The sequence below is a fragment of the Scyliorhinus torazame genome, chromosome 11 (genome assembly GCF_047496885.1).
Source record: "Scyliorhinus torazame isolate Kashiwa2021f chromosome 11, sScyTor2.1, whole genome shotgun sequence".
NCBI lineage: Eukaryota > Metazoa > Chordata > Chondrichthyes > Carcharhiniformes > Scyliorhinidae > Scyliorhinus > Scyliorhinus torazame.
The window spans coordinates 137,644,079-137,669,789 of NC_092717.1; the positions used below are offsets into that span (position 1 = coordinate 137,644,079).

The following is a 25,711-nucleotide window of genomic DNA, read 5'->3' on the forward strand; positions in this document are numbered from 1 at the left end:
GGCAGAGAGTGTGCAGGCCATCGCCTGAATGCAGCGCCTCAGCCTTGATGAAAGCGGCCATTTGGCGCGCTCTTCCCGGAGCCCCACGCAAGCGCGATGCGAATGGGATAACGAACCGGCCGATCACCACACTGTGCAGATGCGAACGTCAGCCGACTGCACTGCGTATGTGTGACGATGCACGGAGCGTAACGATGTCATGACGTGCCCGAACTGTGGCACTGCTCACTTAAAGAAACACTGCCCTGCAAGAGGCAGGCGATGTTTAAATTGCGGGAAGCCTGGACATTATGCAGCCTTGTGCAGGTCTGCACCACCAGTCAAGGGCCAGCGCTCCCAATTCCGACGACGGCGCGTTCAGAGTGTCCAGCAAGGTTTACAGGATTCTGATCCTGGCAGCATTACGGATCCAGAGGATGATTGCCTGGAGTCCCCCTACCATGTGGGCATCATCACCACACGTGAACATGCCTCACCGACATCATCACGGAGCCTGCCCATCCTCACTGTGGATTCTGCGGACGAATGACGTGCAGTGCTGCAAGTAAGTCAATGCTCTATCCAGTTCAAGCTGGACACAGGTGCTTCTGCCAATCTCCTTTCACAGGCAGATTTCAACTGCATCAAGAAGCCACCCAAGCTCCTTCCAGCAGCCTGCCAGCTCCTGGACTATAACGGCAATGCCATCACAGCACTGCGATCCTGCCATCTGTTTGTCTCCAACAGGAGCATTCACGCAAGGCTCGGGTTTGAAGTCGTCAAGCCAGACAGGGCCTCCCTGCTCGGTGCACATCCATGCAAGCAGCTAAACCTTGTGCAGCGGGTCTACACAATGACCTCCCCCAATGTGGATCTTCAAGCCGGCATTGACGACATCCTCGCTCAGTATCCGGATGTGTTTGACGGGATGGGCGCTCTGCCATATCGGTACAAAATCCCTCTGCGGCCTGATGCCACGCCTGTGGTCCATGCTCCATGCCGGGTTCCTGCTCCACTGAAGGAGCGCCTGAAGGCGCAGTTAAAGGATCTTCAGGACCAGGGCATCATCTCCAAAGTCACAGAACCGACTGACTGGGTCAGCTCGATGATCTGTGTAAAAAAGCGTTCGGGGGAGCTGCGCATCTGTATTGATCCCAAGGATCTCAACCAGAATATAATGCGGGAACACTACCCCATCCCGAAGCGGGAGGAACTAACAGGTGAGATGGCACACGCCCGGTTTTTCACAAAGTTAGATGCGTCACATGGATTTTGGCAAATCCAGCTGAATGAGGCCAGCAGAAGGCTCTGCACCTTTAACACACATTTTGGCAGGTACTGCTATAATCGTATGCCGTTCGGCATTGTCTTGGCCTCGGAGATCTTCCATAGAATCATGGAGCAGATGCTGGAGGGCATTAAAGGGGTTTGTGTGTATGTGGACGATGTTATAATTTGGTCCACAACCCCCGAAGAGCACATCTCTCGTCTCCAGCAGGTATTCCGCCGTGTCCATGCCAATGGCCTCAAGCTGAACAGGGCAAAGTGTTGCTTTGGCATGTCGACACTGAAGTTCTTGGGTGACCAGATATCTCAGCAGGGCATGCGCCCGGACACAGACAAGGTCAAGGCCATCAAAGCCATGAAGACCCCTGAAGACAAGAAGGCGGTGCTGCGCTTCCTCGGAATGGTGAACTTCTTGGGCAAGTTTATCCCAAACATGGCCTCACACACCACGGCCCTCAGACACCTGGTGAAAAAGTCTACTGCCTTTGAGTGGCAGGCAGCTCATCAAGCAGAGTGGTTGGAGCTGAAAGCCAAGCTCACCACTGCACCTGTATTGGCATTTTTTGACCCTGACAGGGGAACAAAAATCTCGACAGATGCGAGCCAGGATGGCATCGGCGCGGTGTTGCTCCAGCGCGATGACACCTCATCCTGGGCACCGGTTGCCTACGCATCACGGGCGATGACACCCACCGAGCAGCGGTACGCCCAAATTGAAAAGGAATGCCTGGGCCTTCTTATTGGAATTCTCAAGTTCCACGATTATGTCTACGGCCTGCCGACGTTCACCGTCGAGACGGACCACAGGCCTCTGGTCCACATTATCCACAAGGACCTGAACGACATGACGCCCCGGCTGCAGCGCATCCTCCTCAGACTCAGACGGTATGACTTTGAGCTTGTGTACACCCCTGGCAAAGAGCTCATTACTGCCGAGGCTGCACTTAGTCCCATTCACCATTTTTGAATGCCGCCCCGATCTCAAGACCCCCCCACCACGGCTTCCGGATCCTCACCCCCCCCCCCCACCCCCAACTCACCTATAAGGGGATCATCGTGCCCCCCACACCCCACCTTGTAAGGGCAGGGCAACCCCGGGCCCGATCCCGGATGCAGATAAAATGCTACCCAGATACCTTGGCACTAACAACCTGGCACCACCTGTGCCTGGCTGGCAATGCCACCTGCGCATCTTAGCAGTGGTGCTAGGCTGGATAGCGGGGCAGGTAAATCTCACCAGTTGGGCTTGGCGCAGCCGTTAGGTTGCACTTGTTATTACCCTACAGGAGGCACAGGGATCTGCAACCTCAGAGTGCCTGTGGCCTCACCTGTGTATGATTTATCCAGATGAGGGGGGGCGGGGCAACCCCCTTTTTCCTAGGACTGCTGGCACATAAACACCCCGGCCCAGGTGTGGGCTGGGCACAGGAGACCCTTCTGGGAGTAGGAGGGAGGCAGTGGCATAGTGGTATTGTCACTAGACTAGTAATCCAGAGATCCTGGGTAATAATCTGTGGTCCTGGGTTTGAATCCTGTCATCGCAGATGCTGAAATTTGAATTCAATAACAAATTTGGAATAAAAAGTCTCATGATAACATGAAACATTGCCGATTGTCGTAAAAACCCACCTGTTCATTAATGTCCTTCAGGGAAGGAAATCTGCCGTCCTTACCCAGTCTGGCCTACATATGACGCCAGACCTACACAGCGATGAGGTTGATTCTTAACTGTCCCCCTCTGAAATGGCCGAGTAAGCCACTCAGTTCAAGGGCAATTAGAGAGGGGTAACTAATGCTGGCATAGCCAGCAACACCCACACTCCAAGAATGAATTTTTTAAAAAGGTGTAAATAGTAAGGAGAATAAATCAAAAACTTTCTACAGTCATCGCTTCCGAGTGGTCGCTTGCCTGAGACTTTACAACGCCTATCATCATTATGGAGGAAAAGCAGCAATAGCTTAACTTGGAAGGGAATTGACTAAAGCAGTGCAGCAGAATACACCACATAGCGCTGCGACCGGTCCACAGCAGACACTCATTCCTGGAGCATCTCGACAACAAGGATTCCTACATCAGACTCCTATTTATTGACTGCAGCTCCACCTTCAACACCATAATCCCAGCCAAGCTCATATCAAAACTCCAAAACGTAGGACTTGGTTCCTCCCTCTGCAACTGGATCCTCGACTTCCTGACTCATAGACCACTGTCAGTAAGGATAAACAACGACACCTCCTGCATAATACTCCTCAATACCGGAACCCCGCAAGGCTGCATAATTAGTCTACTACTATACTCACTGTACACACACGACTGCGTGGCAAAATTTGGCTCCAACTCCATCTGCAAGTTTGCTGATGACACGACCGGAGTGGGTCGGATTTCAAATAACGATCAGTCAGAGTACAGCAGGGAGTTAGAGAACCTCGTGAGGTGGTGTAACAACAACAACCTCTCCCGCAATGTCAGCAAAACTAAGGAGCTGGTCATTGACTTCAGGAAGCAAAGTCTGGTATACATCCCCATCAGCATCAACAGGGCTGAGGTGGAGATGGTTGACAGCTTCAAATTCCTAGGTGTGTACATCACCAACAATCTGTCCTGGTTCACCCACGTCGGCACCACGACCAAGAAAGCACAACGGCATCTATACTTTCTCAGGAAACTGAGGAAATTCGGCATGTCCACATTGACTGTGAGCAATTTTTACAGATGCACCATAGAAAGCATCCTATCTGCCTGCATCACAGCCTGGTATGGCAGCTGCTCGGCCCAAGACCGTAAGAAACTACAGAGAGTCGTGAATACAGACCAGTCCATCACGCGAACCCACCTCCCATCCATTGACTCTGTCTACACCTCCCGCTGCCTGGGGAAAGTGGGCAGCATAATCGAAGGCCACTCCCACCCGGGTTCTTCTCTCATCCAATCTCTTCCATCGGACAGGAGATACAAAAGTCTAAGAACACGCACCAACAGATTCAAAAATAGCTTCTTCCCCGCTGTTACCAGACTCCTGAATGGCCCTCTTATGGACTGCACTGATCTCTCCATGTATCTTCTCTATTGAGTAGCACTACACTCCATATGCTTAACCCAATGTGGGGTCTATATATTTACATTGTGAATTTATCGTATGTCCTATGTTATTTCATGCATGGAACGATCTGTCTGGAATGTAGGAAGAACAATACTTTTCACTGTACCTCGGTATACATGACAATAAATCTAAATCTAATCAAATCACTGACTGGTTCATCAGGTGTAATCCTCCACAACATGTTCATAGGCAGCACAGGTCCTTCTTGGACCTGTCAGAGGAACATCAGCCTGGGAGCAGTCAGGGCTGCCCTTTGATAGGTTGAGGACATACTCTTCAGTAGAGCATTCAGACATTGTTAACATTGGCATCATACTCAGGCTACAGAGGGAAAAAGCCATGGAGTTTAACCACATTCCGGGATTCCCAGGGTACGGAGTAACACATGTGACACACATCCCTTGAAGGTGCCAGCAGAATAGCTACTAACATACAGAAACAGGACAGGTTCCCATTCACTGTGAAGCCAAACGGAAATCCTGCATATGAATGCCAGGCATGTCGGCAACTGCCACATGCAGCTAGCAACAGGCAGTAAGTTTTTTGTGGGCCAATGGAGAACATTCTTGCTCTTGGCGCACAGGAATTTGTGGAGTAGCCTGTAGCTGCCTGTTTAACAACTCCTGGTTATGTGGTTCTGTACCCAATAACAGGCTTAAACTTCTGCAACACACAATCCACCTGAAATTTGCTTCAGGCTCTGACAGCCATCTTATGACTAAAATTTAATTATGTAAATCAGGCTCTTTTCTGTTCAGGTGGGAATACTAGCTAGCAATTTCAAGGCCAGGATGCAAATTGGATCAATTAGGCAATGGGCAGAAGCATTGTTTAATAAATCTCCTTTGCCTATCGCTCCAGTTATTACCATGAACAAAACAGTGTAGGCAGCATAGTGGCGCAGTGCTTAGCACTGCTGCCTCACAACAAGGTCCCAGGTTCGATCCCAGCCCGGGTCGCTGTCGGTGTGGAGTTTGCACATTCTCCCCATGTCTGTGTGGATCTCACCCCCACAATCCAAAGATGGACAGGGTAGGTGGATTGGCCATGCTAAATTGCTCCTTCCTTAACTGAAAAAATATTGTTAAAAAATGAACAAAGCAGTGTGCAGTTGAAAATTAAACCAATATATCTTCCATTACAGTTTTCTTTAAATGTAATTTATCACAAACATGTATCAAAGCAGGTTACAACAAATGAACACCCCGGGAAACATACTTACCGGCAATCAACTGATACAGCCTGTACATCATTTTTCCCCTTTTTCACCCCCCACCGACTGCCCCCCCCCCCCCCACCGCCCCCCCCCCTCCCCCCCCCCCCCCCCCCCCCCCCGCAACGAACAGCTCCTCAAACACAGGCATAAACACTGCCCGCCTTTTCTCAAAACCCCTCTGCAGAGCCCCTTTACTCATACTTTATCTTCTCCAACCATAGGGTGTTGTATAGGTCACCCATCCAAGCCGCTACCCCCGGTAGCGATGCCGACCGCCACTCAAGCAAAATTTGCTGCCATGCAATCAGAGGGGCGAAGGCCATGACATCGGCCTTCCTCCTCTCCATGAGCTCCGGCTTCTCTGATACCCCAAATATCACCAGCAAATGATCCGGGTCCACCTCCTCCTCCACTATCCTGGCTAAGGCCGCGAACACTCCCGCCCAGAATCTTCCCAATTTTTCGCAACTCCAAAACATATGCATGTGATTCGCTGGCCCCCGCCCACACCTCTCACACTCATCTGCTACCCCCTGGAAGAACCCACTCATTCTTGCCCGAGTCATATGCACCCTGTGCACCACCTTAAACTGTATCAGACTCATCCTTGCGCAGGAGGAGGTCTGATTACCCGACGCAATGCCTCACTCCATGCTCCTCAAGTGATCTTCCCTCCCAACTCCCCTTCCCATTTCCATTATAATTTTATCCACTTGTTCTTCCACCTTTTTTGACTGCAATGTCAAATGCATGCTGGGGTTCCTAGTTTATTTTTTCAATCTGTCTGTGCACACAAAATACTTTTCAGAGAAAACTACAACATCCTGAATATTTTCAAACCAACAAATGATTTCCCCTTTTGAGTAAAGAGCACTTCCTCACATCCAACTTTAAACTTCCACTTGTATACTCTTTATATTGGTGTAAAAACAGTTCCTGAAAGCAGGCAATTGTATAGACTCACACACATTAGCGCGATGGCAGTCCTATGTTGCTGTTGCACTTTCAGCAATCCTGCAAATCCTAATTCCACCTTGGAGGATGAGATGAGTGTAAGACCAGAAGGTTTGATGAGCCAGGCCACGAGTGAATGCTCTGGAATTGCAGTGCTTACCCACGAAGCAACAAGACCACTGCATGACACTGTTCAACAGAGTGCACAAAGCTCAAGTTGTGTTTCTGCAAAGCCAAACATGAACAGGGAAGAGAAAGAAATGTGCAAGAGTGAAGTACCGCATTCTTCAGAGATCTATGTAGTTCAGTTTGATTATACAGCCAGGACCCAAGAGGAGCTGAGCGTGGGAAAAGGAGAGCATCTGGAAATCCTCAGCAAAGAAGGGGATTGGTGGCTTGCTCAGAAATCTTGCGAAGGATCATACAAGCACAGGAAATATTGCTCTGGGTTTGTGCCTGTCGAAATACTAGCAAAAGAGAAGAGTTTGGAAGGAGAACCGTGAGTACTAAACCACATGAAAAAAGATAGTTGGAGATTGGGTGGGATCATGTGATCAAGCGGAAGGGTACAGACGGAGATCTCGCTGCCTTCCTGCCTCCTTCCAATTATGTCCAGGATTGGACGACTGCTCGGTGACCTTCCTGCCCAGATGTCAATTGAAGCCCTTGAGGACCACTTAAGGACCACAGTCCACCACCACTGGTATTCAACCAGCAGTGGGGAAAAGACTCCCATTTATCCAGCAGACCCTGAAGGGTTTACCAGTGGCCAACCATCCCTCATTCACAATTGAGGGTTCTGGCATGGGGAAGGGAGCTCTGCAGGAAGCTACACTCCCATGCCCTTGCTTCCCACCCTCCTGCTGGTGACCCCTCTGCATGACCTCCAGGCCAACCCTGCTCACCTGCATCTAGGGATCCATCACCATTCCCTCCTGCAAACCCCACCAGAGCACCGGCAACAGCCACCACTCCTGAAGGCTACTGTAGAGCTATCAGCAGTTCTTAGGGGCAGAATTTTCAATCTACAGGGGACTTAATTGGACATGAGGCATGATGCAGCCCAGATAAGTGTCTGATTGGAATTAAATATTAGTGTGGCCTCCCAGACAAAAGTGACATGGAGCTGCGCCACCATTACTCAAACTAGTGTGTAAGACCCCCATCGCCCTTATTAAATTCTAGTCAATATCTGCTGCATTTGAAGTATGAATTGGTATTAATTGAGTACAAGAATAAAAGGTTTGGCTTTTAAAAGCAATTTGAATTACCAGTGACCAACCTATCACATAAAAAGATTTCTTCTTTTACAACTTTTATTGCGATAAATAAACTAATGCAACAATGACTGAATATTCTTTTGGTAGGCAACTTAAATTTTGAACTACAGAGCAGAACATTCATTCCCTTTTAACATTTAGCATGACCGAAAGAGTCTCCCATGGTCGGACTTTACACTGTCTCTTAAGTAGGCATTCATTTCTCCTGGCACCAGTCCAAAATTATTCTTAACGTTTCAGGGTTTACTTTTACTTTCCCCACTCTGGTACCGTTTGACCCCAGAACTGTCTTTCATGGCAAAGGTATTCCTGAAGATCCTTCCTTTATTTCAAACTAAGTGAATCATCCAGTCTCATTTTAAATCCTCAGGAATTTAGTTTTTTCAATCCGAGCGTGAACACTCACCCACATTCCTGCTAGGATGAACCACAGATCCTTGCTGCCTTTACCTCCCTCTCTCGATTTCGGATCATAGAGTCATAAAATCATAGAGGTCTACAGCACAGAAAAAGCCCTTCGGTCCATCACTTCTGCACCATTCGAATACAACCACCTAACTATTCTAATCCCTTTTTCCAGCACTTGGCCCATAACCTTGTATGCTTTGGCATTGCAAGTGCACATCTAAATGTTATGAAGGTCTCTGCCCCCACAATTATGAGGGGCATAGATAGAGTAGACAGGAAGATATTTTTCCCCTTGGTGGAGGGATCAAAGACCAGGGAGCATAGATTTAAGGTAAGGGGCTTAGAGTGAACGTGAGGAAAAAGCTTTTCACCCAGAGGATGGTGGGAACAAGTTCAGTATAATCTCCCTGCTCTTGAACTCTATGCCCTGGCTAATAAAGGCAAATATACCATATGCCTTCTTTTTTTAAATTTTTTTTTAACTTTTTTAAAATTTAGAGTACCCAATTCTTTTTTTTCCACCTAAGAATCAGTTTAGCATGGCCTATCCACCTACCCTGCACATCTTTGGGTTATGGGGGTGAAACTCATGCAGACATGAGGAGAATGTCCAAACTCCACATGGTCAGTGACCCGGGGCCAGGATCGAACACAGGTCCTTGGCACCATGAAGCAGCAGTGCGTCACCGTGCCACCCAACCATATGACTTCTTAATCACTGTATCCACCTGCTCTGTTACCTTAAGGGACCGGTGTATATGCACACCAAAGTCCCTCTGATCCTCGGTGCTTCCCAGGTCCTGCCAGTTATCATGTATTCCCTTGTCTTCTTTTCCCTGCCCAAGGGCATCGCCTCACACTTATCCAGATCAAATTCCATTTGTCACTGATCAGTCCATCTGACCAGCCCATAATATCCTCCTGTAATCAAAGGCTATCCTCCTCACTATTTACCACTCCACCAATTTCTATATCATCTGCAAATTTACTGATCAACCCTCCAACATTCATGTCTAAATTATTTATATAAAACATAAATAGCAAGGCCCCAACACTGATCCCCACGGGTCCCAACACTGATCTCTGCGGGACCCCACTTCCATTTGGAAAAACACGCCTCGGCCATCACCCTCGTCTTCTTGCCACTCAGCCAATTCTGGATCCAATTTGCCAAATTTCCTTGGTTCCTATGGGCTCTTACCTTTGTTATCAGTCTTCCACGTGGGACCTAATCAAAAGCCTGGTTGAAGTCCAAGTCGACTACGTCAAAAGCAATTCCCTTATCCACACACCTGGTCACCTCTGCAAAAAATTCAATCAAGTTGGTCAGATATGACCTCCCCTTGACAAAACTATACTGACTGTTCTTCATTAACCCCGGTCTCTCCAAATGCAGATTAATTCTGTCTCTCAGAATTGCTTCCAATAGCTTCCCCATCACTGAAATTAGACTGACAGGCCTGTACTTTCCTATTTTATCCCTTCCTACCTTCCTGAATAGTGGTACGACATTGACTATCCTCCAGTCCTCCGCCATCTCTCCTGCAGCCAGAGAAAATAGAAAATTATTGCCAGTGTCCCTGCTATTTCCTCGCCTGCCTCACTCAAGAGCTTGGGATATATTTCATCTGGCCTCAGAGATTTGTCTACTTTTAAGCCTGACAGATGACTCAGAACCTCCTCTCTGTCTATGTTAATCTCTTTAATTGTATTACCATCCTTCTCCCTGATGTCTATACCCACACTCTCCCTCTCATGGGTGAACACTGGCACAAAATATTCATTTAGAACCCGACCTACATCCTCTGGTTCCACACACAAATTACCACTGTGGTCCTTAATGGGCTGAACTCTTTCCCTAGTTATCATTTTACACTTAATGTAGCTGTAAAACAAAGAACAAGACAGCACAGGAACAGGCCTTCGGCCCTCTTCGTCTGTACCGGTCATGATACCATCCTTGGCCAAAACCCCCTGCACTTCCTCGTGCCGTATTCCTCTATACCCATCCTATCTATGTATTTGTCGAGATGCTTTTTGAATGCCGTTAATGTATATGCTTCCACAACCTCCCCTGGCAACATGTTCCAGGCATTCACCATCCTCTGTGCAAAAAACCTGCCTCGCACATCTCCTCTAAACGTTTCCCCATGGACCTTAAACTTATGCCCCTGGTGACTAACCCCTCCATCCCTCCACCTCATTGTTGGCACAGTAGCACAGTGGTTAGCACAGTTCCTTCACAGTTCCAGGATCCCAGGCTCGATTCCCGGCTTGGGTCACTGTCTGTGTGCTGTCTGCACGTTCTCCCTGTGTCTGCGTGGGTTTCCTCCGGGTGCTCTGGTTCCCTCCCACAAGTCCCAAAAGACGTGCTGTTAGGTAATTTGGACATTCTGAATTCTCCCTCTGTGTACCCGAACAGGTGCCGGAATGTGGCGACTCGCTTTTCACAGTAACTTCATTGTAGTGTTAATGTAAGCCTACTTGTGACAATTAGGATTATTATAAAAGAAAGAGTGCCTGCCCATCCACTCTATCCATGCCCCCATAATTTTGTAGACCTCTATCAGGTCACCCCTCAACATCCGTCGATCTAATGAAAACAGTCCAAGTCTATTCAGCCTCTCCGCATAGCTAACACCCTCCAGACCAGATAACATCCTGATAAACCTCCTCTGCACCCTCTCCAAAGCCTTCACTCCTTCTGGTAGTGTGGCAACCAGAATTGTGTGCAATATTCAAAGTGCAGCCTTACCAAGATTCTATATAACTGTAGCATGACTTGCCAGTTTTCATACTCGATGCCCCGTCCAGTGAAGGCAAGCATTCTGTTGGACAGGGCATTGTGTATAAAAACTAGCAAGTCATGCTACAGTTGTATAGAACCTTGTTAAGGCCGCACTTGGAATACTGCACACAATTTATGATTTTCCTTTATTTTACCTGCCAGTAACCTTTCATGTCCCTGTTTTGCTCTCCTAATTTTCTTTTTATGTTCCCTTTTGCACATTCTATACACCTCTAGAGCTTCTGCTGTTTTGCGGCCTTGATATCTGCCCGAAGCCTCCCTTTTTCTCCTTATCCAATGCTGTATAGCCCTTGATATCATGGTCACACCCATTGTCTTGATTGGAACATGTTGGCCCTGTACTCTCCCCATTTCATTCTTGAATATGTCCCATTGTACTGTCACAGATTTACCGAAAAGTGTCTGCTCCCAGTCCACTCTGGCCAAATTCATACCTGATCTTCTTGAAATCGGCTTTCCCCCAGTTTAGAACTTTGATCTCAGGCACATCCTTGTCCTTTTCCATAACAATCAGAGTTATGGTAACTGTCTTCAAAATACTCCTACACTGATACTTCAACCACTTGCCTGGCTTTGTTACCTAAAATTGAGTCCAGGACCTCCCGCTCTCTTGTAGGATCCTGGAAAACGGACCTGTCACTGAAATTCAGGGATATCTTTCAAAAGAAATTAGTAATTCAATCCTCTCTTGGCTTCCCATGCACTCTTCCCCTCTCAAACCCCAATTCCATGGCAATGTGAATCACATGTACCTTGTATAAAGGGGTTGAAGAGATGGTTGCCAAATTTGCGACTGACACAAAGGTAGATTGGAAAGTAAGTTGCAAAGAGGACATAAGGAGGCTAAAAAAGATATAGATAGGTTAAGGTAGGGAGCAAACATCTGGTAAATTGAGTATAATGTGGGAAAATGTGAAATTGTCCTTTTTGGCAGGACGAAGAACAAAGAAGCATACTATCTAAATAGTGAGAGATTGCAAAGCTTTGAGGTGCAGAGAGAGCTGGGTATCCTAGTGCATGAATCACAAAAGGGCCATGGGGAAAAGTTTAGAGGAGATGTGCGAGACAGGTCTTTTGCACAGAGGATGGTAAGTGCCTGGAACATGGTGCCAGGGGAGGTTGTGGAAGTGACAATATTGAATTCTTAACCCGTCAGTCTGGCCTCAATAAAACTCGAGATGGATTTGTAGATATAGTATTATTTATTTTAACCAACTTGCAAGACTGACTCGCTCCACAGAGATTCAGAACACAGAAGCTGTCTCCTGGAACCCGAGAACCGAGTGAGGTCGGAGACAAAGAGATCGCTGCAAATACATTCAAATGTCATCAAGTTTCACATACAAGATTCCCATAGGTCATCCTATACCCCTCCTGACCTGGCCATACATCCTGATTGGCTCACTTCCCATTCCTTAACCCTGGACCTCATGATGGTGCAAACATTGGGGAGCTGCCAGGGCAGGCAGAGCCAGATGGTGCAGGGGCAGCCGGGACTCAAACCAGCTGCACCCCCAACCCAAGGTGAAACGCCCCGATCGGAAGGAGGGGGCACTTGGTGCCAACCCAGACCCGTCCCGTAGAATGGGATGGTGGCTTCCAGCTACCCAAGGTTCCACCCATCTGATGAGGCCGTGTCTTAAAATCAGCACACAGGACAGGGCGGCACGGCTGTGCAAACGCCGTCGACAGGGCCCTCCAGCCTCAGAGCCCCCCGAGGATGCCCGCCAGGGGCATTGAAGGCCATGGTACGAGATTCCTGGGGAAACACTCAGACATAATGGTAGAGCTGGGAGGGCAAAGCACGTTGAGGATCACTCAGGCCACCAGGGGAGTGGGCGGTTATGTAGGGGGTGGGGGTGGAGGTTAAGGAGTGGGGGGGCAGCAGCGTCAGGAGAATGGGTGTTCGGACTTTGGCTGCTGCGTGTGCGGTGTTTCCTCTCGCAGTGTTCAAGCACAGTATCCAGGCATCAAGGTGTGATTGTGATGCTAGGCACTGACTCCCACATGCTACATGGCCCGCCCAGCCACGTAAATCCACTTGGGATGTGTGAAGTGCTCACTTAACCACAATTGCCACTTCCCCATTAGTGATAGCCTTCAGCTGCACTGCCAGAGGCCTCAGCAGTCGGTGTGGGTTATGGGTGGTCGGTGGGGCAGACGGGCAGGGACAATTGTTGGCCCAGGAATGGGTAAATGATCCAGGGGGTTGGAATGGTGGTGCCGCGCAGGCCACGCCGGTTGCCCCCCCAGCACCTCCCCTCCCTCCTTCCATGGCGGCCAACCCCTGAGGAGGGTCCCCCACCCCCAGCTGAGAGCGCCCCACCTCCCACTGAGCACAGGGGTGGCAATCTCAGCACCCGCAGGCTCCTTGCCTGTAAATAAAAATGACTACTCATCTCCTCAGTTTCCCACAGTAGCCTTTCTGCCAGGTTCACATTTTTCAAAGGGAGTACTGACCGGTGCCAGCGTGACCAGTTGTTAGGGAATGACAGGAGGCCATTGGATAAGGGGTGACTCCCGTTAATTGTATGGAAATTGGGCTTAACTGGTGATAATTGGTTTCTCGCCCGCTACGGCGAGATCCCAATTTCACCGCGGGAATGGGCCGGTTGTATCACAAACTGTTTGCCGCCTGGCGCAATTCTCCCACTATTCACCGGCCTCATTTCACTTGAGCAAGAGCGTAAAGAGGTCAGCAAATCGTGCCCCTAATCTCTCAGACAGCTGTTACAAGTGTCAAAGGCTGCCTGGATAGCGCACAACACACTTGAATGCATCTTAGGTATCCTGCTTTGATGCCTACCACGATATTATTACTATTATTATTTATAACCACATTTGCTATGATTGACAGCAACTCACCACATCAAACGCAGCTAAATGCTTTCTGCTATGAGAAAAGAGGTGTTAGCGGTTCAGGTATTCCGGACCTGAAGGGAGTATCTTACAAGCCCATATCAGGCGAAGCCACCGGAAGAGGGAAAGCTGTTTCTCTGTTAAGACGCTGAATAGGGGAGGTTACTTTTCTGTGTCTTAAACAGTTTAAACAGGATTTCAGTTACGTTCTAATGAGTGATATTCGGATACGTCACTCATGATTAAACCTCCTACCTCTATCGATCGTGGATCCATGTCATTTAAGACTTCCTAAATGAGTGTCTAGGATCTAAAACTTATTGAGAGTACGACAGCACAGTTAATTTCTAGTCATATTTTACTCTAAAATACTCTCAATATATACATACAGAATTGCAGAGTTAAAAATATAAATTGATTAACAGTGTTTGTTATCTGTTAAAAATATAAATCAGTTAACAGTCCTTTGTTATCTGCTAACAAACTAACTTCTCGAAGAGAAGGATACATCTAAACATGGAAAATCCTAAAGTATCTCATTTCAATTTTGAATACATTCCTGAGAAGTTGAATAGAAACATGCTTACAAAAACCGCCATGGCCTTTCGTTGACTAAGCAGGTTGAGGAACAAAACTTTGGCTGCACTATTAGCAGGAGAAAGAGTGAGTACCGATTCTGTGAACCTTGCCTGTTTTTATATACATTTCTTCCTATTTAGTTAAATGCCTTTCCTGAGTCTTATCTCCCCAAATGGGCAATTTCCTAAAGCGAAATGGCCACGTATGTGGTTCATCAACAATATGTGATTGAATTTCTTCGTGTTAGCTTGAATGTCAGGTGTTCAAGATATATGCTTGGAGAGGGAGTTGTTCGAGATACATCTCTAGTTTTGTCTATTTCTAATGTGTCAACTTTCTTAAACATATAGTGATGTGTTGGGTGCTCTGGATCCGTGCAACACATACAGGCCACCAACACTTAAAATAGTGCAACTCTATTTTATTAAGTTAGAAACTGTTGAACATACTTTCACTGTGGGTTAACACGATGTTCGATTAAACTAAAGACCTATGCCTGTCCCAACCAGTCCATGCACTCAGCACATGGAGAAGACCTGTGCTGTAAGCTGTAAGCTCTGTCCTTCTAGGAGGCTGCATCCCGAATGAGCGGGAACTCTGATGCCCCCTGTCTGAGCAGGTGATTGGCTGCGGTGTTGTGTGTGTTGATTGGTCCCGCAGTGTGTCCATCAGTGTGTGTGTATCTGCACCATGATATACTGGTGTATATTATGACATCCCCCCTTTTGTAAAAGAATGTATGTGTGTGGCAATAAATAATGTATGATGAGAATGTTCCTAACTACGTGTGGGGTGCGAAGACATATTTACAGGACTACGTACATGAGAACTAAGCTATTTACATGGGAAGATGCCTGGTACAGAGAAGCAGTATACAACAAGAATAACGAGATCAACACTATGTACAAACTAGGGAAACGATCAAACAAAACAACAAAACAAATCAGAGAGTCTATAAGTCCGCAAAGTTCATAAGTCTCTGAGGTGGACGATGAATTCTGGTTGACCGCCTCAAGGGTGGGCCGAGAGCCGCCGGTTCAGGAGCGGGCTGGACTGCGTCAGAGTCAGGGGGATGCAGAGTGACAGGGAGCTCTGCATAGTGCGTGGCAGGGTCAGCAGGAGGGTGAGGCAACAGTGGAGGATCACGTGGAACGAGACGAAGGACGCGTCGATTGCGGCGCAGAATAGAGCCATCTGGTAGACGAACCAGGAACGAGCGGGGGGCCACCTGTCAAAGTGCAACAGCTGTTGCAGACCGGCCACCATCCGGAAGATGGACGCGGACGTTGTCACCTGGAGCCAGAGCAGGGAGATCAGCTGCACAGGAGACATGAGCCGCCTTGTGCTGTGCATGAAACAGCTGCATCCGGCGAAGGACCGGAACGTGGTCGAGGTCTGGGACTTGGATAGACGACACCGTTGTCCTCAGGTAGGACCCATGAGTAACTGGGCTGGCGACAGGCCAGTGGACAGTGGGGCAGAGCGATAGGCCAGCAAGGCAAGGTAGAAATCGGACCCAGCATCGGCAGCCTTGCATAGGAGCCGTTTGACTATATGTACTCTCTTCTCCGCTTTGCCTTTGGATTGGGGGTAGAGGGGACTGGATGTCACATGGGCAAAGTTGTACCGCCTGGCAAAGTTGGACCATTCCTGGCTGGCGAAGCAGGGGCCATTGTCCGACATAACCGTGAGCGGGATGCCGTGTAGAGCAAAGGTTTCTTTACATGCACGAATGACTGCAGATGAGGTGAGGTTGTACAACCGTATCACCTCCGGGTAATTCAAAAAGTAGTCCATGATCAGGACATAGTCTCTACCCAGCACATGGAACAGGTCGATGCCCACCTTGGTCCATGGTGGCGTGACCAACTCATGGGGCTGCAGGGTCTCACGTAGTTGGGCCGGCTGGAAGCGCTGACAAATGGGGCAGTTGAGCACTGTGTTGGCTATGTCCTCATTAATGCCGGGCCAGTACACTGCCTCTCGGGCCCGTCGGCGGCACATTTCCACGCCAAGGTGGCCCTCGTATAGTTGTTCCAGGACAAGCTGGCGCATGCCATGCGGGATGACAATGCGGTCCAGTTTTAGAAGAACCCCGTCTACTACCGCCAGATCATCTCTGACATTATAGAACCGAGGGCATTGGCCCTTGAGCCACCCGTCCGTTAGGTGGCGCATGACAGACTGTAGCAAGGGGTCAGCCGCCGTCTCGCAGCAAATTTAGACGAGGCGTTCATCCGTGGCAGGTAGATTGGAGGCTGCGAATGCCACATGGGCGTCAACCTGGCAGACAAATCCCACTGGGTCACATGGAGTGTTGACTGCCCTGGAGAGAGCATCAGCAATGATGAGGTCTTTGCCTGGGGTGTATACCAGCTGGAAGTCGTATCGCCGGAGCTTGAGAAGAATACGCTGGAGGCGAGGCGTCATGTCGTTCAAGTCTTTCTGTATTATATTGACCAGCGGGCGATGGTCGGTCTCGACGGTGAATTGAGGAGGTCCGTAGACATAATCGTGAAACTTAACCACACCGGTCAGAAGGCCCAGGCACTCCTTTTCTATCTGCGCATAGCGCTGCTCCATGGGGGTTATCGCACGTGACGCATATGCAATGGGGGCCCATGATGAGGCCTCATCACCTTGAAGGAGCACTGCCCCAATGCTTGATTGACTGGCATCGGTCGAAATTTTGGTCTCCTTTGCTGGATCAAAGAAAGCTAAGACCGGGGCCGTGGTCAGTTTTGTTTTGAGTTCTCTCCATTCGCGCTCGTGGACAGGGAGCCATTGGAAGTCTGTCGTCTTCCTGACCAGGTTCCTGAGAGCCGTGGTATGAGAGGCGAGGTGAGGGATAAATTTCCCTAAAAAATTGACCATGCCCAGAAATCGTTGGACCGCCTTCTTGTCCTCTGGTGCTTTCATAGCTGTGATGGCAGCTACCTTGTCCGCATCCGGCTGCACACCCAATTGGGAGATGTGGCCCCGAGGAACTTGAGTTCCATCTGACCAAAAGAGCATTTGGCCCTGTTGAGGCGGAGGCCATGCTCATATATACGTCTGAATACGTGCTGGAGGCGTCTAACATGCTCCTGCGGTGTGGTGGACCAAATGATTACGTCATCGACATAGACGCAAACACCTTCAATACCTTCCATCATTTGTTCCATAATCCTATGGAACACCTCTGATGCAGATATGATCCCAAACGGCATCCTGTTGTAACAATATCTGCCAAAGGGGGTATTAAATGTGCAAAGCTTCCTGCTGGATTTATCGAGCTGGATTTGCCAGAATCCTTTTGAGGCGTCGGGTTTGGTGAAGAGCTTGGCGCGAGCCATCTCACATGTGAGCTCTTCGTGCTTGGGAATTGGATAATGCTCCCTCATGATATTGCGATTTAGATCCTTGGGATCAATGCAAATTCTCAATTCGCCGGAAGGCTTTTTTACACATACCATGGAACTGACCCAATCGGTTGGTTACGTGACTTTGGAAATCACTCCTTGGTTCTGGAGGTCCTGCAGCTGCTGCTTGAGGCGGTCCTTAAGGGGTGCTGGGACCCTGCAAGGTGCATGCACCACAGGCGTGGCATTCGGTTTTAATAAAATCTTGTCGGTGTACGGGAGCGTGCCCATGCCCTCGAAGATGTCGTGGTACTGATTGATAATGGTGTCGAGCTGCGCCCTGAAGTCGGTGTCCTGAAAGGCAGACGTGTCAGCAGGAGAGAGAGAGTGAACTCTCGGAACTAGGTTCAACAGCTTGCATGCCTGCACGCCAAGCAGGGAGGCTTTCGAGGAGCCCACGATTTCAAAGAGAAGGATGGCTTTGCGTGACCTGTGCATCACTTCAAGTTGGCATGAGCCGCTGGCAGCAATGGCATTGCCATTATAATCTAATAGCTGGCAGGCTGATGGGAGCATGGCTGGTTTGACACAAAGGCTTTGGAGGTCAGACCGCGCAATGAGATTGGCGGAGGCACCAGTGTCCAGGCGGAATCGTATTTGGGACCGGTTGACCATCAGGGTGGCACACCACTCATCGTCTGGATCGATGCTGTATCCCGATAGAGGCAGGATTCTTTGCTTTGGGGACACCCTGTTTTTTGTAACGATACCGACTTGAAAAGGCGCCTTCGGGTCCTCGGTGTTAATATCGGGTAGTAGATCCCCATCGGACTTGGTGACTGTGGGTTGAATGGCCCGGACATTCCTGCGAGGCTGGCTGGAGCGATATGAGATGGCAGGCTGAGCTGATCTGCATAAAGCAGCATAGTGGCCAAGTTTACCACATCTCAGGCATCGTCGGGATCTGGCAGGGCATTGCCGCTTTAAGTGGGCGGAGCCATAGTTGCCGCACATTGTAGCGTCAGTATGTTCTCTGCGCCACCGCGTATGCGCGGTGCAGTCATACGTGGTGCGCGCATGCACAGTACGTTTGTCGACGTCGCCGTCCCCTCATTCGGTGCGCACAAGCACGGGAGTCCGCAAAAAGCGCACAAAATGGCCGCCCTCATCCAGGCTGAGGCCCTGGAGTTGCTCGATTGCTTGGACCCATTCTGCCTCGTGGGGACCTGGCCGCGCCGTCTCAGCCGCTTGGATGTGGGAATGCCAACTAGAGGCGTGTTCCTGTAGCACGCAGGTCTCGATGGCGGTCGCTACGGTAAGCTGCTTTACCCTGAGGAGCTGCTGGCGCAGGGGGTCCGACTGAACACTGAAAATGATCTGGTCGTGTATCATGGAGTCGGAGCTGGGCCCGTAATTACAGGACTGCGCAAGGATGCGAAGGTGGGTGAGAAAGGACTGGAAAGGTTCATCCTTACCCTGCAAACGCTGTTGGAATACATAGCGCTCAAAACCTTCATTCACCTCTGTGCTGCAGTGAGTGTCAAACTTGAGGAGGACCGTCTTGAATTTTGATTTATCTTCATCTTCAGCAAAGGTGAGAGAATTGAAAATGTGGATGGCATGTTCCCCGGCCGTGGATAGGAAGAGAACGATCTTCCTGGTGTCTGAGGCAGCTTCCCGGTCTGTGGCCTCCAGGTCGAGCTGGAAGCGTTGTTTGAATATCTTCCAGTTGGTCCCTGGGTTACCGGTGATGCAGAGCGGCGGCGGCGGGCGGACGCTCTCCATTTTGCAGGATGACTGTATGCTGGTGGAAGGCAGATCACTTGCAGGTAGGTCAAAGAAGTTCTAATATCCCTCAACTACTGGTATCATGATGTGTTGGGTGCTCTGGATCCGTGCAACACATACAGGCCACCAACACTTAAAATAGTGCAACACTATTTTATTAAGTTAGAAACTGTTGAACATACTTTCACTGTGGGCTAACACGATGTTCGATTAAACTAAAGACCTATGCCTGTCCTAACCAGTCGATGCACTCAGCACATAGTGAAGATCTGTGCTGTAAGCTGTAAGCTCTGTCCTTCTAGGAGGCTGCATCCCGAATGAGCGGGAACTCTGATGCCCCCTGTCTTTATAGTGAGTGTGCTCTAACTGGTGATTGGCTGCGGTGTTGTGTGTGTTGATTGGTCGAGCTGTGTGTCCAACAGTGTGTGTGTATCTGCATCATGATATACTGGTGTATATTATGAAATATAGATGTTCAGATGGACACTATTACGAATGCCATTATCTCAAGTGTCAAAAGTTATACAGCTAAGAAGGAAGTTCGCTAAATTTATTCTACTTGCTATCTCTATATTCCTCCCCGTGCTCTGGCTTGTGGTTATAATTACAGGGCGGTAATTTGAAGAATTTATGGGCTGGCAATCTTAAGGATCTTCCTTAAACCCTTCTCTTATCTGAAGTGATTTGAAAATCCTGGGGGTCAGCCAAAGTTTTTGCAGTTGGCACTGACTTTTGAAAGACCTTTCTTCCAAAGTGGTTTTATTCCACTTTGAATCAAAACACTTTGTGTATTAATTTCTACTGCTTATAAATGTCCTTATTCTAAACCTAATTCTGCGGACAGTGTGATATCCATCACAAAGGAAGTTAAACCACTGGCCCTTCCGGTGGCGGCAATGAGTGAGTGAGCCGCACATTCGGGGGCTCTCACTCCGGTGGGATTTGAGGACCTGGTTCCCCGGCTTTGCGGGACTGCGCAGCGCTGGAAAGACGGCCACGGAGGTGCTGAGGAACGGGCAGAGCTGCATGGAACTGCGGGCGAGCAGAAAGCAGCGCAAACGGGAGAGGAAGGGACAAAGGCAAGGTGCAGGGGAAGCTGCCCCGGGAGCAAAGATGGCGGACACGTGGACCTCAGACCTGGCGATCCAGCAGGCCCTGGAAAACATGCTGCAGGTGATAAAGAGCAGTTTTGTGACATTGAAGCGGGATAACTTGGACCCACTTCAGAAGGCAGTGGATCAGCTGAACCAGAGACTGCATGGCCAGGACGAAAAAGGAGCTGGGAGAGGTGGTGGAGGAGCAGGCGGACGCGCAGACGATTGTTGCGCTAGAAGTTGACGGGTTGAAGGAAAGACAGAGAAGACTGCTGGACAGAGTAGAGGAGCTGGAAAATAGAGCCCGTAGACAAAATCTGAGGATCATCGGCCTCCCGGAGGGGGCGGAGGGAGCTGATGCCACAGCGTTCGTGGCGGACCTGTTGATGCAGCTGATGGAGGCTGAAGCCTGTCCGCGACCGCCGGAGCTGGAGGGGGCACACAGAGTACAGGCGAGGCAGATTCATCCGGGTGGCCCCCCCCCACCCCCCCTGTCCGATGGTGGTTAGGTTCCACAGGTTTGTGGAGAAGGAGCGGGTGCTGCAATGGGCAAAGAGCGCTAAGCGCAGCACGTGGAATAACAGTGTCCTTCGCATTTACCAGGACCTAAGCCAGGAGGTGGCTAGGCGGTGAGCAGCCGTTAAACAAGTTAAGGGGATGTTGTTCTAAAAGCACGTGAAGTTTGGTCTGCTCTTCCCGGCCCGTCTTTGGGTTACACATCAGGGCCAACACCACTACTTCTCCGAGCCCGAAGAAGCGATGGACTTTGTGAGGGATCAGGGGCTGGTCTCGAAAAAAGGACCCACGGACGCAAGCTAGGGTCCGAGAGTTACCGTTTGTGGGGATGCCTACTGTGCCTGGACTGCAAGTCGACTGTTTACTGCTTTATAGGTGCCTTCTGGTGTATTTTTTGTGGGCGGTTTTTGCCTGTGGGAGATGTCCTCTCGTATGGTCTTTTTCCTTTTTTCTGTTGCTTTTTTTCTCGCTTTTTTTCTTCTGTTGTGGTGGGTACCTTTTGTTGGGCTCTCTGAGTGCGCTGGAGCCTGTATGGTAACAAAAGGGTGGCCGGTCAGCAATGGGGATTAAAAATGTTGGTTGGGGGCTTTTATTTCATTTATGTCTATGGTTTTTATGTTTGTTTTGGATGGGGGATGTACAGGTACTGGGTTATTGCGGTGTTATATATATTTTTTGGTGCTCAGAAAGGGACGTGGGCTAACACTTTTCTGTGTACACAGCTGGAACTGTGTTGTACCTGGAGCAGCCTCGCGGTGCTGTTTGATGTTTACACCTTGTTTGATCTTTCCCATCTTAGTGAGATTGCTCCAGTGGGTCGGAGTGGGGGATGGTATGCTGGGGAGTGGGGAGATGAGGTTGGGGAAACAATGGGAGTGAGACAAGGGGGCGCCAGAGCAATGAGTCACCGGGCTAGCAGATTGGCTAGTCAAGGGAGTCAGGTGGGGGGGGGGGGAGAGTACAGCCAGTGAATGGCAGGGGTGGGGTTATCGGGGGATGTTGCTGGGGCAGGGGGGGGGGGAATTATTTTGCTTACGTGGGGGGGATCTGAAGTAGGTAATGGAAAGGAGGTCGGGGTGGAGGCGGCCAAGAGGCGAGCCAAGAATGGCACGGGGCATGGGCCGGGGGCGGGCCCAAGAAAGGTTATGGCAGACCGGCAGGTGGGGGGGCGGGGGGGGGGGTTGTGCCCCCCAATCAGCCTGATCACCTGGAATGTCGGGGGACTAAATGGGCCAGTTAAAAGGGCACGTGTGTTCGCGCATTTGCAGGCTCTAAAGGCGGACGTAATTATGTTGCAGGAGACACATCTGAAAGTGTCTGAACAGACTAGGCTAAGGAAGGGCTGGATCAGCCAGGTCTTCCACTCGGACTTGGATTCTAAGTCCAGGGGGGTAGCAATTATGATCAATAAGCGGGTTCAATTTGAGGCGGAGGGCGTAGTTGCAGATGGCGGGGGCAGATTCCTTAGGGAAGGGGCAAGCTGGAGGGGAGAAGAGTGGTGCTGGTGAACATATATGCGCCGAACTGGGACGACGTTGACTTTATCAAAAGAGTGCTGGGGAAGATCGCGGACCTAGACTCACGTAAGTTGATAATGGGGGGGCGGGGGGACTTTAATACGGTCCTTGACCCGGGGCTGGACCGGTCATGTCCCATAACGGGTAGACTCCCGCAATGGCAAGGGAGCTGAAAGGGTTCATGGAGCAAATGTGGGCTGTGGACCCATGGAGAGCCAGACAGCCGACGGGAAGGGGCGACTCGTTTTATTCGCATGTTCATAAAGTATATTCTCGGATTGATTTTTTTATCGTGAGCAGGGACTGTGTAGTGGAGGTAAAGAATACGGAATACTCGGCAATCACTATCTCGGACCATGCCCCGCACTGGGTGGACCTGCAGGTCGGGGGGGCGAATTACCAACGCCCGCAATGGAGGTTAGACGTAGGACTGTTGTCGGAGGAGGGGATATGTGAGAGACTTCGGAAGTGTATGCAAAATTACTTGCAGGTGATAGATACGGGGGAGGTCTCAGCAGCGACCCTGTGGGAGGCGCTGAAGGCAGTAGTGAGGGGGGAGCTGATCTCAATTCGGGCTCACAGGGTCAGGGCGGACAGAGCAGAAATGGACAGATTGGTTCGGGAAATTCACCGGATAGACGAGGAGCATGCGGGGTCCCGGGGGAGGACCTACTCAGGGAGAGACGGAGATTGCAGGCGGAACTGGGGGTGCTATCCACGAGTAGGGCCGTGGAACAACTTAGGAAGGCGAGGGGAGTGGTGTATGAGCATGGGGAGAAGGCCAGCAGATTGCTAGCGCAGCAACTGAGGAAGAGGAAGGCGGCCAGGGAAATAAGTAGAGTGGTTGATGGGGAGGGGAGCAGAGTGGAGGACCCGGCAGGACTGAATAAGGTATTTCGGAATTCTATAGTAAGCTGTACACTTCAGAACCCCCGGAAGAGCCGGAGGAGATGAAAAGGTTCCTGGATGGACTAACCTTCCCAAAAGTAGGCGGGGGACTAGTGGACGGGTTGGGGGCCCCGATTAGAGCGGAGGAGGAGGAAAGCCCCAGGGCCGGATGGATACCCAGTAGAGTTTTACAAGAAGTTCTCGGACCGGTCCTGACAAGGGTTTTCAATGAGGCAAGGGACAGAGGGACCCTGCCGCCGCCGATGTCGCAAACCACCATCTTGCTGATATTGAAGCGGGACAAGGACCCGGAATCCTGCGGGTTATAAGGGTCTGTTTAGCACAGGGCTAAATCGCTGGCTTTGAAAGCAGACCAAGGCAAGCCAGCAGCACGGTTCGATTCCCCGAACAGGCGCTGGAATGTGGCGACTAGGGGCTTTTCACAGTAACTTCATTTGAAGCCTACTTGTGACAATAAGCGATTTTCATTTCATTTCATTTTCATACAGGCCAATCTCCCTTATCAATGTGGATGCCAAGCTCCTGGCCAAGGTCCTGGCGATTAAAATTGAGGACTGCGTACCGGAGGTGATTGGGGACGATCAGACAGGGTTTCTGAAAGGCAGGCAGCTGATAGCTAACTTGAGAAGATTGCTTAATGTGATCATGATGCCCCCGACGGGCAAGGAGGTGGAGGTAGTGGTGGCAATGGACGCTGAGAAGGTCTTCGACCGGGTGGAGTGGGGCTATTTGTGGGAGGTGCTTGGATGGTTTGGGTTTGGGGAGGGACAGGTTAATTGGGTCAGACTATTGTACCAGGCCCCAAAAGTTAGCGTTAGGACGAACAGGATAATGTCAGATTATTTCAGACTACATCGCGGGACCAGACAGGGGTGCCCACACTCCCCGTTGCTGTTCGCGCTGGCCGTTGGCGATTGCGTTGAGAGCTGCGAAGGGGTGGAAGGGAATGACTAGGGGGGTGGAAGGGAATGACTAGGGGGGTGGAACATAGGGTCTCTCTCTCTATGCGGACAACCTGCTCCTGTACGTGTCGGACCCACTGGCCGGGATGAAAAATATACTGGAAACATTGAGGAAGTTTGGCTGGTTTTCTGGGTACAAATTAAATATGGCCAAGAGTGAGATGTTTATGGTGCAGGCAAGGGGCCAGGAGAATAGACTGAAGGAGCTGCATTTAGGCTGGTGGAGGAAAGTTTCCAGTACTTGGGGATACAGGTGGCACAAGACTGGGGCAGGTTGCATAAGTTAAATTTGACTAGGGTGGTGGAACAAATGAAGAGGGAATTTTGGAGATGGGATGCACTCCCGCTGCCACTGGCGGGGAGGGTGCAGACTGTAAAGATGACAATCCTCCCTAGATTTCTGTTCATCCTCCAGTGCCTCCCGATCTTTATCCCACGGTTCTTCTTCAAAAGGGCTGGCAAAATCATCATGAGCTTTGTCTGGGCGGGAAAATCCCCGTGGGAGAAGAAGGCGATACTTGAAAGGAGCCGCAGAGAGGGGGGACTGGCAGTGCCGGGTCTGATCAACTACTACTGGGCTGCTAACATAACCATGACAAGGAAGTGAATGGTGGGTACGGGGTCTATCTGGGAGCGAGTGGAGGCGGCTTCATGCAGGGGCACCAGTTTGGCAGCTCTGGTCACGGCTCCCCAACCGCTGTCGCCGGCCAGGTACTCCACCAGCCCGGTAGTGGGGGCGGCCCTGCGGATATGGGGCCAGTGGAGGAGGCATGTAGGGGAGGTGGGTGCATCTGCCTGGGCTCCAATATGTGATAACCATCGAGTCGCCCCCGGGAACATGGATGGAGGGTTTCGAACATGGCGGCGGGCGAGGGTGGGGAGGGTGGGCGATATGTTCCTGGAGGGGAGCTTTGCGAGTTTGAGGGGCTTGGAGGAGAAATTTGGGCTGGTAAGGGGAAATGGCTTTAGGTACTTACAGATGTGGGACTTTGTACGCAGACAGGTCCCATCCTTCCCACGCCTCCCGCCAATAGGGATCCAGGACAGAATAGTCTCTAGAGGAGAAGGAGGAGAGGGTAGAGTCTCGGATATCTACAAGGTGCTCATGAAGG

The 25,711-nt window shown here is 50.2% G+C and overlaps 1 protein-coding gene across 1 annotated transcript in view; it reads left to right on the forward strand.

Annotated features, from left to right (window-relative positions):
- Positions 1 to 6,546: 6,546 nt before the first annotated feature.
- The window catches only part of LOC140385544 (tyrosine-protein kinase Src42A-like), a 73,250-nt gene continuing 54,085 nt past the window's right edge, over positions 6,547 to 25,711 (forward strand). Inside the window, exon 1 of the mRNA XM_072467796.1 lies at positions 6,547 to 7,036. Coding sequence (XP_072323897.1) covers positions 6,561 to 7,036 — 476 coding nt within the window. The 5' untranslated portion in view covers positions 6,547 to 6,560. The remainder of the gene's footprint in view (positions 7,037 to 25,711) is intronic.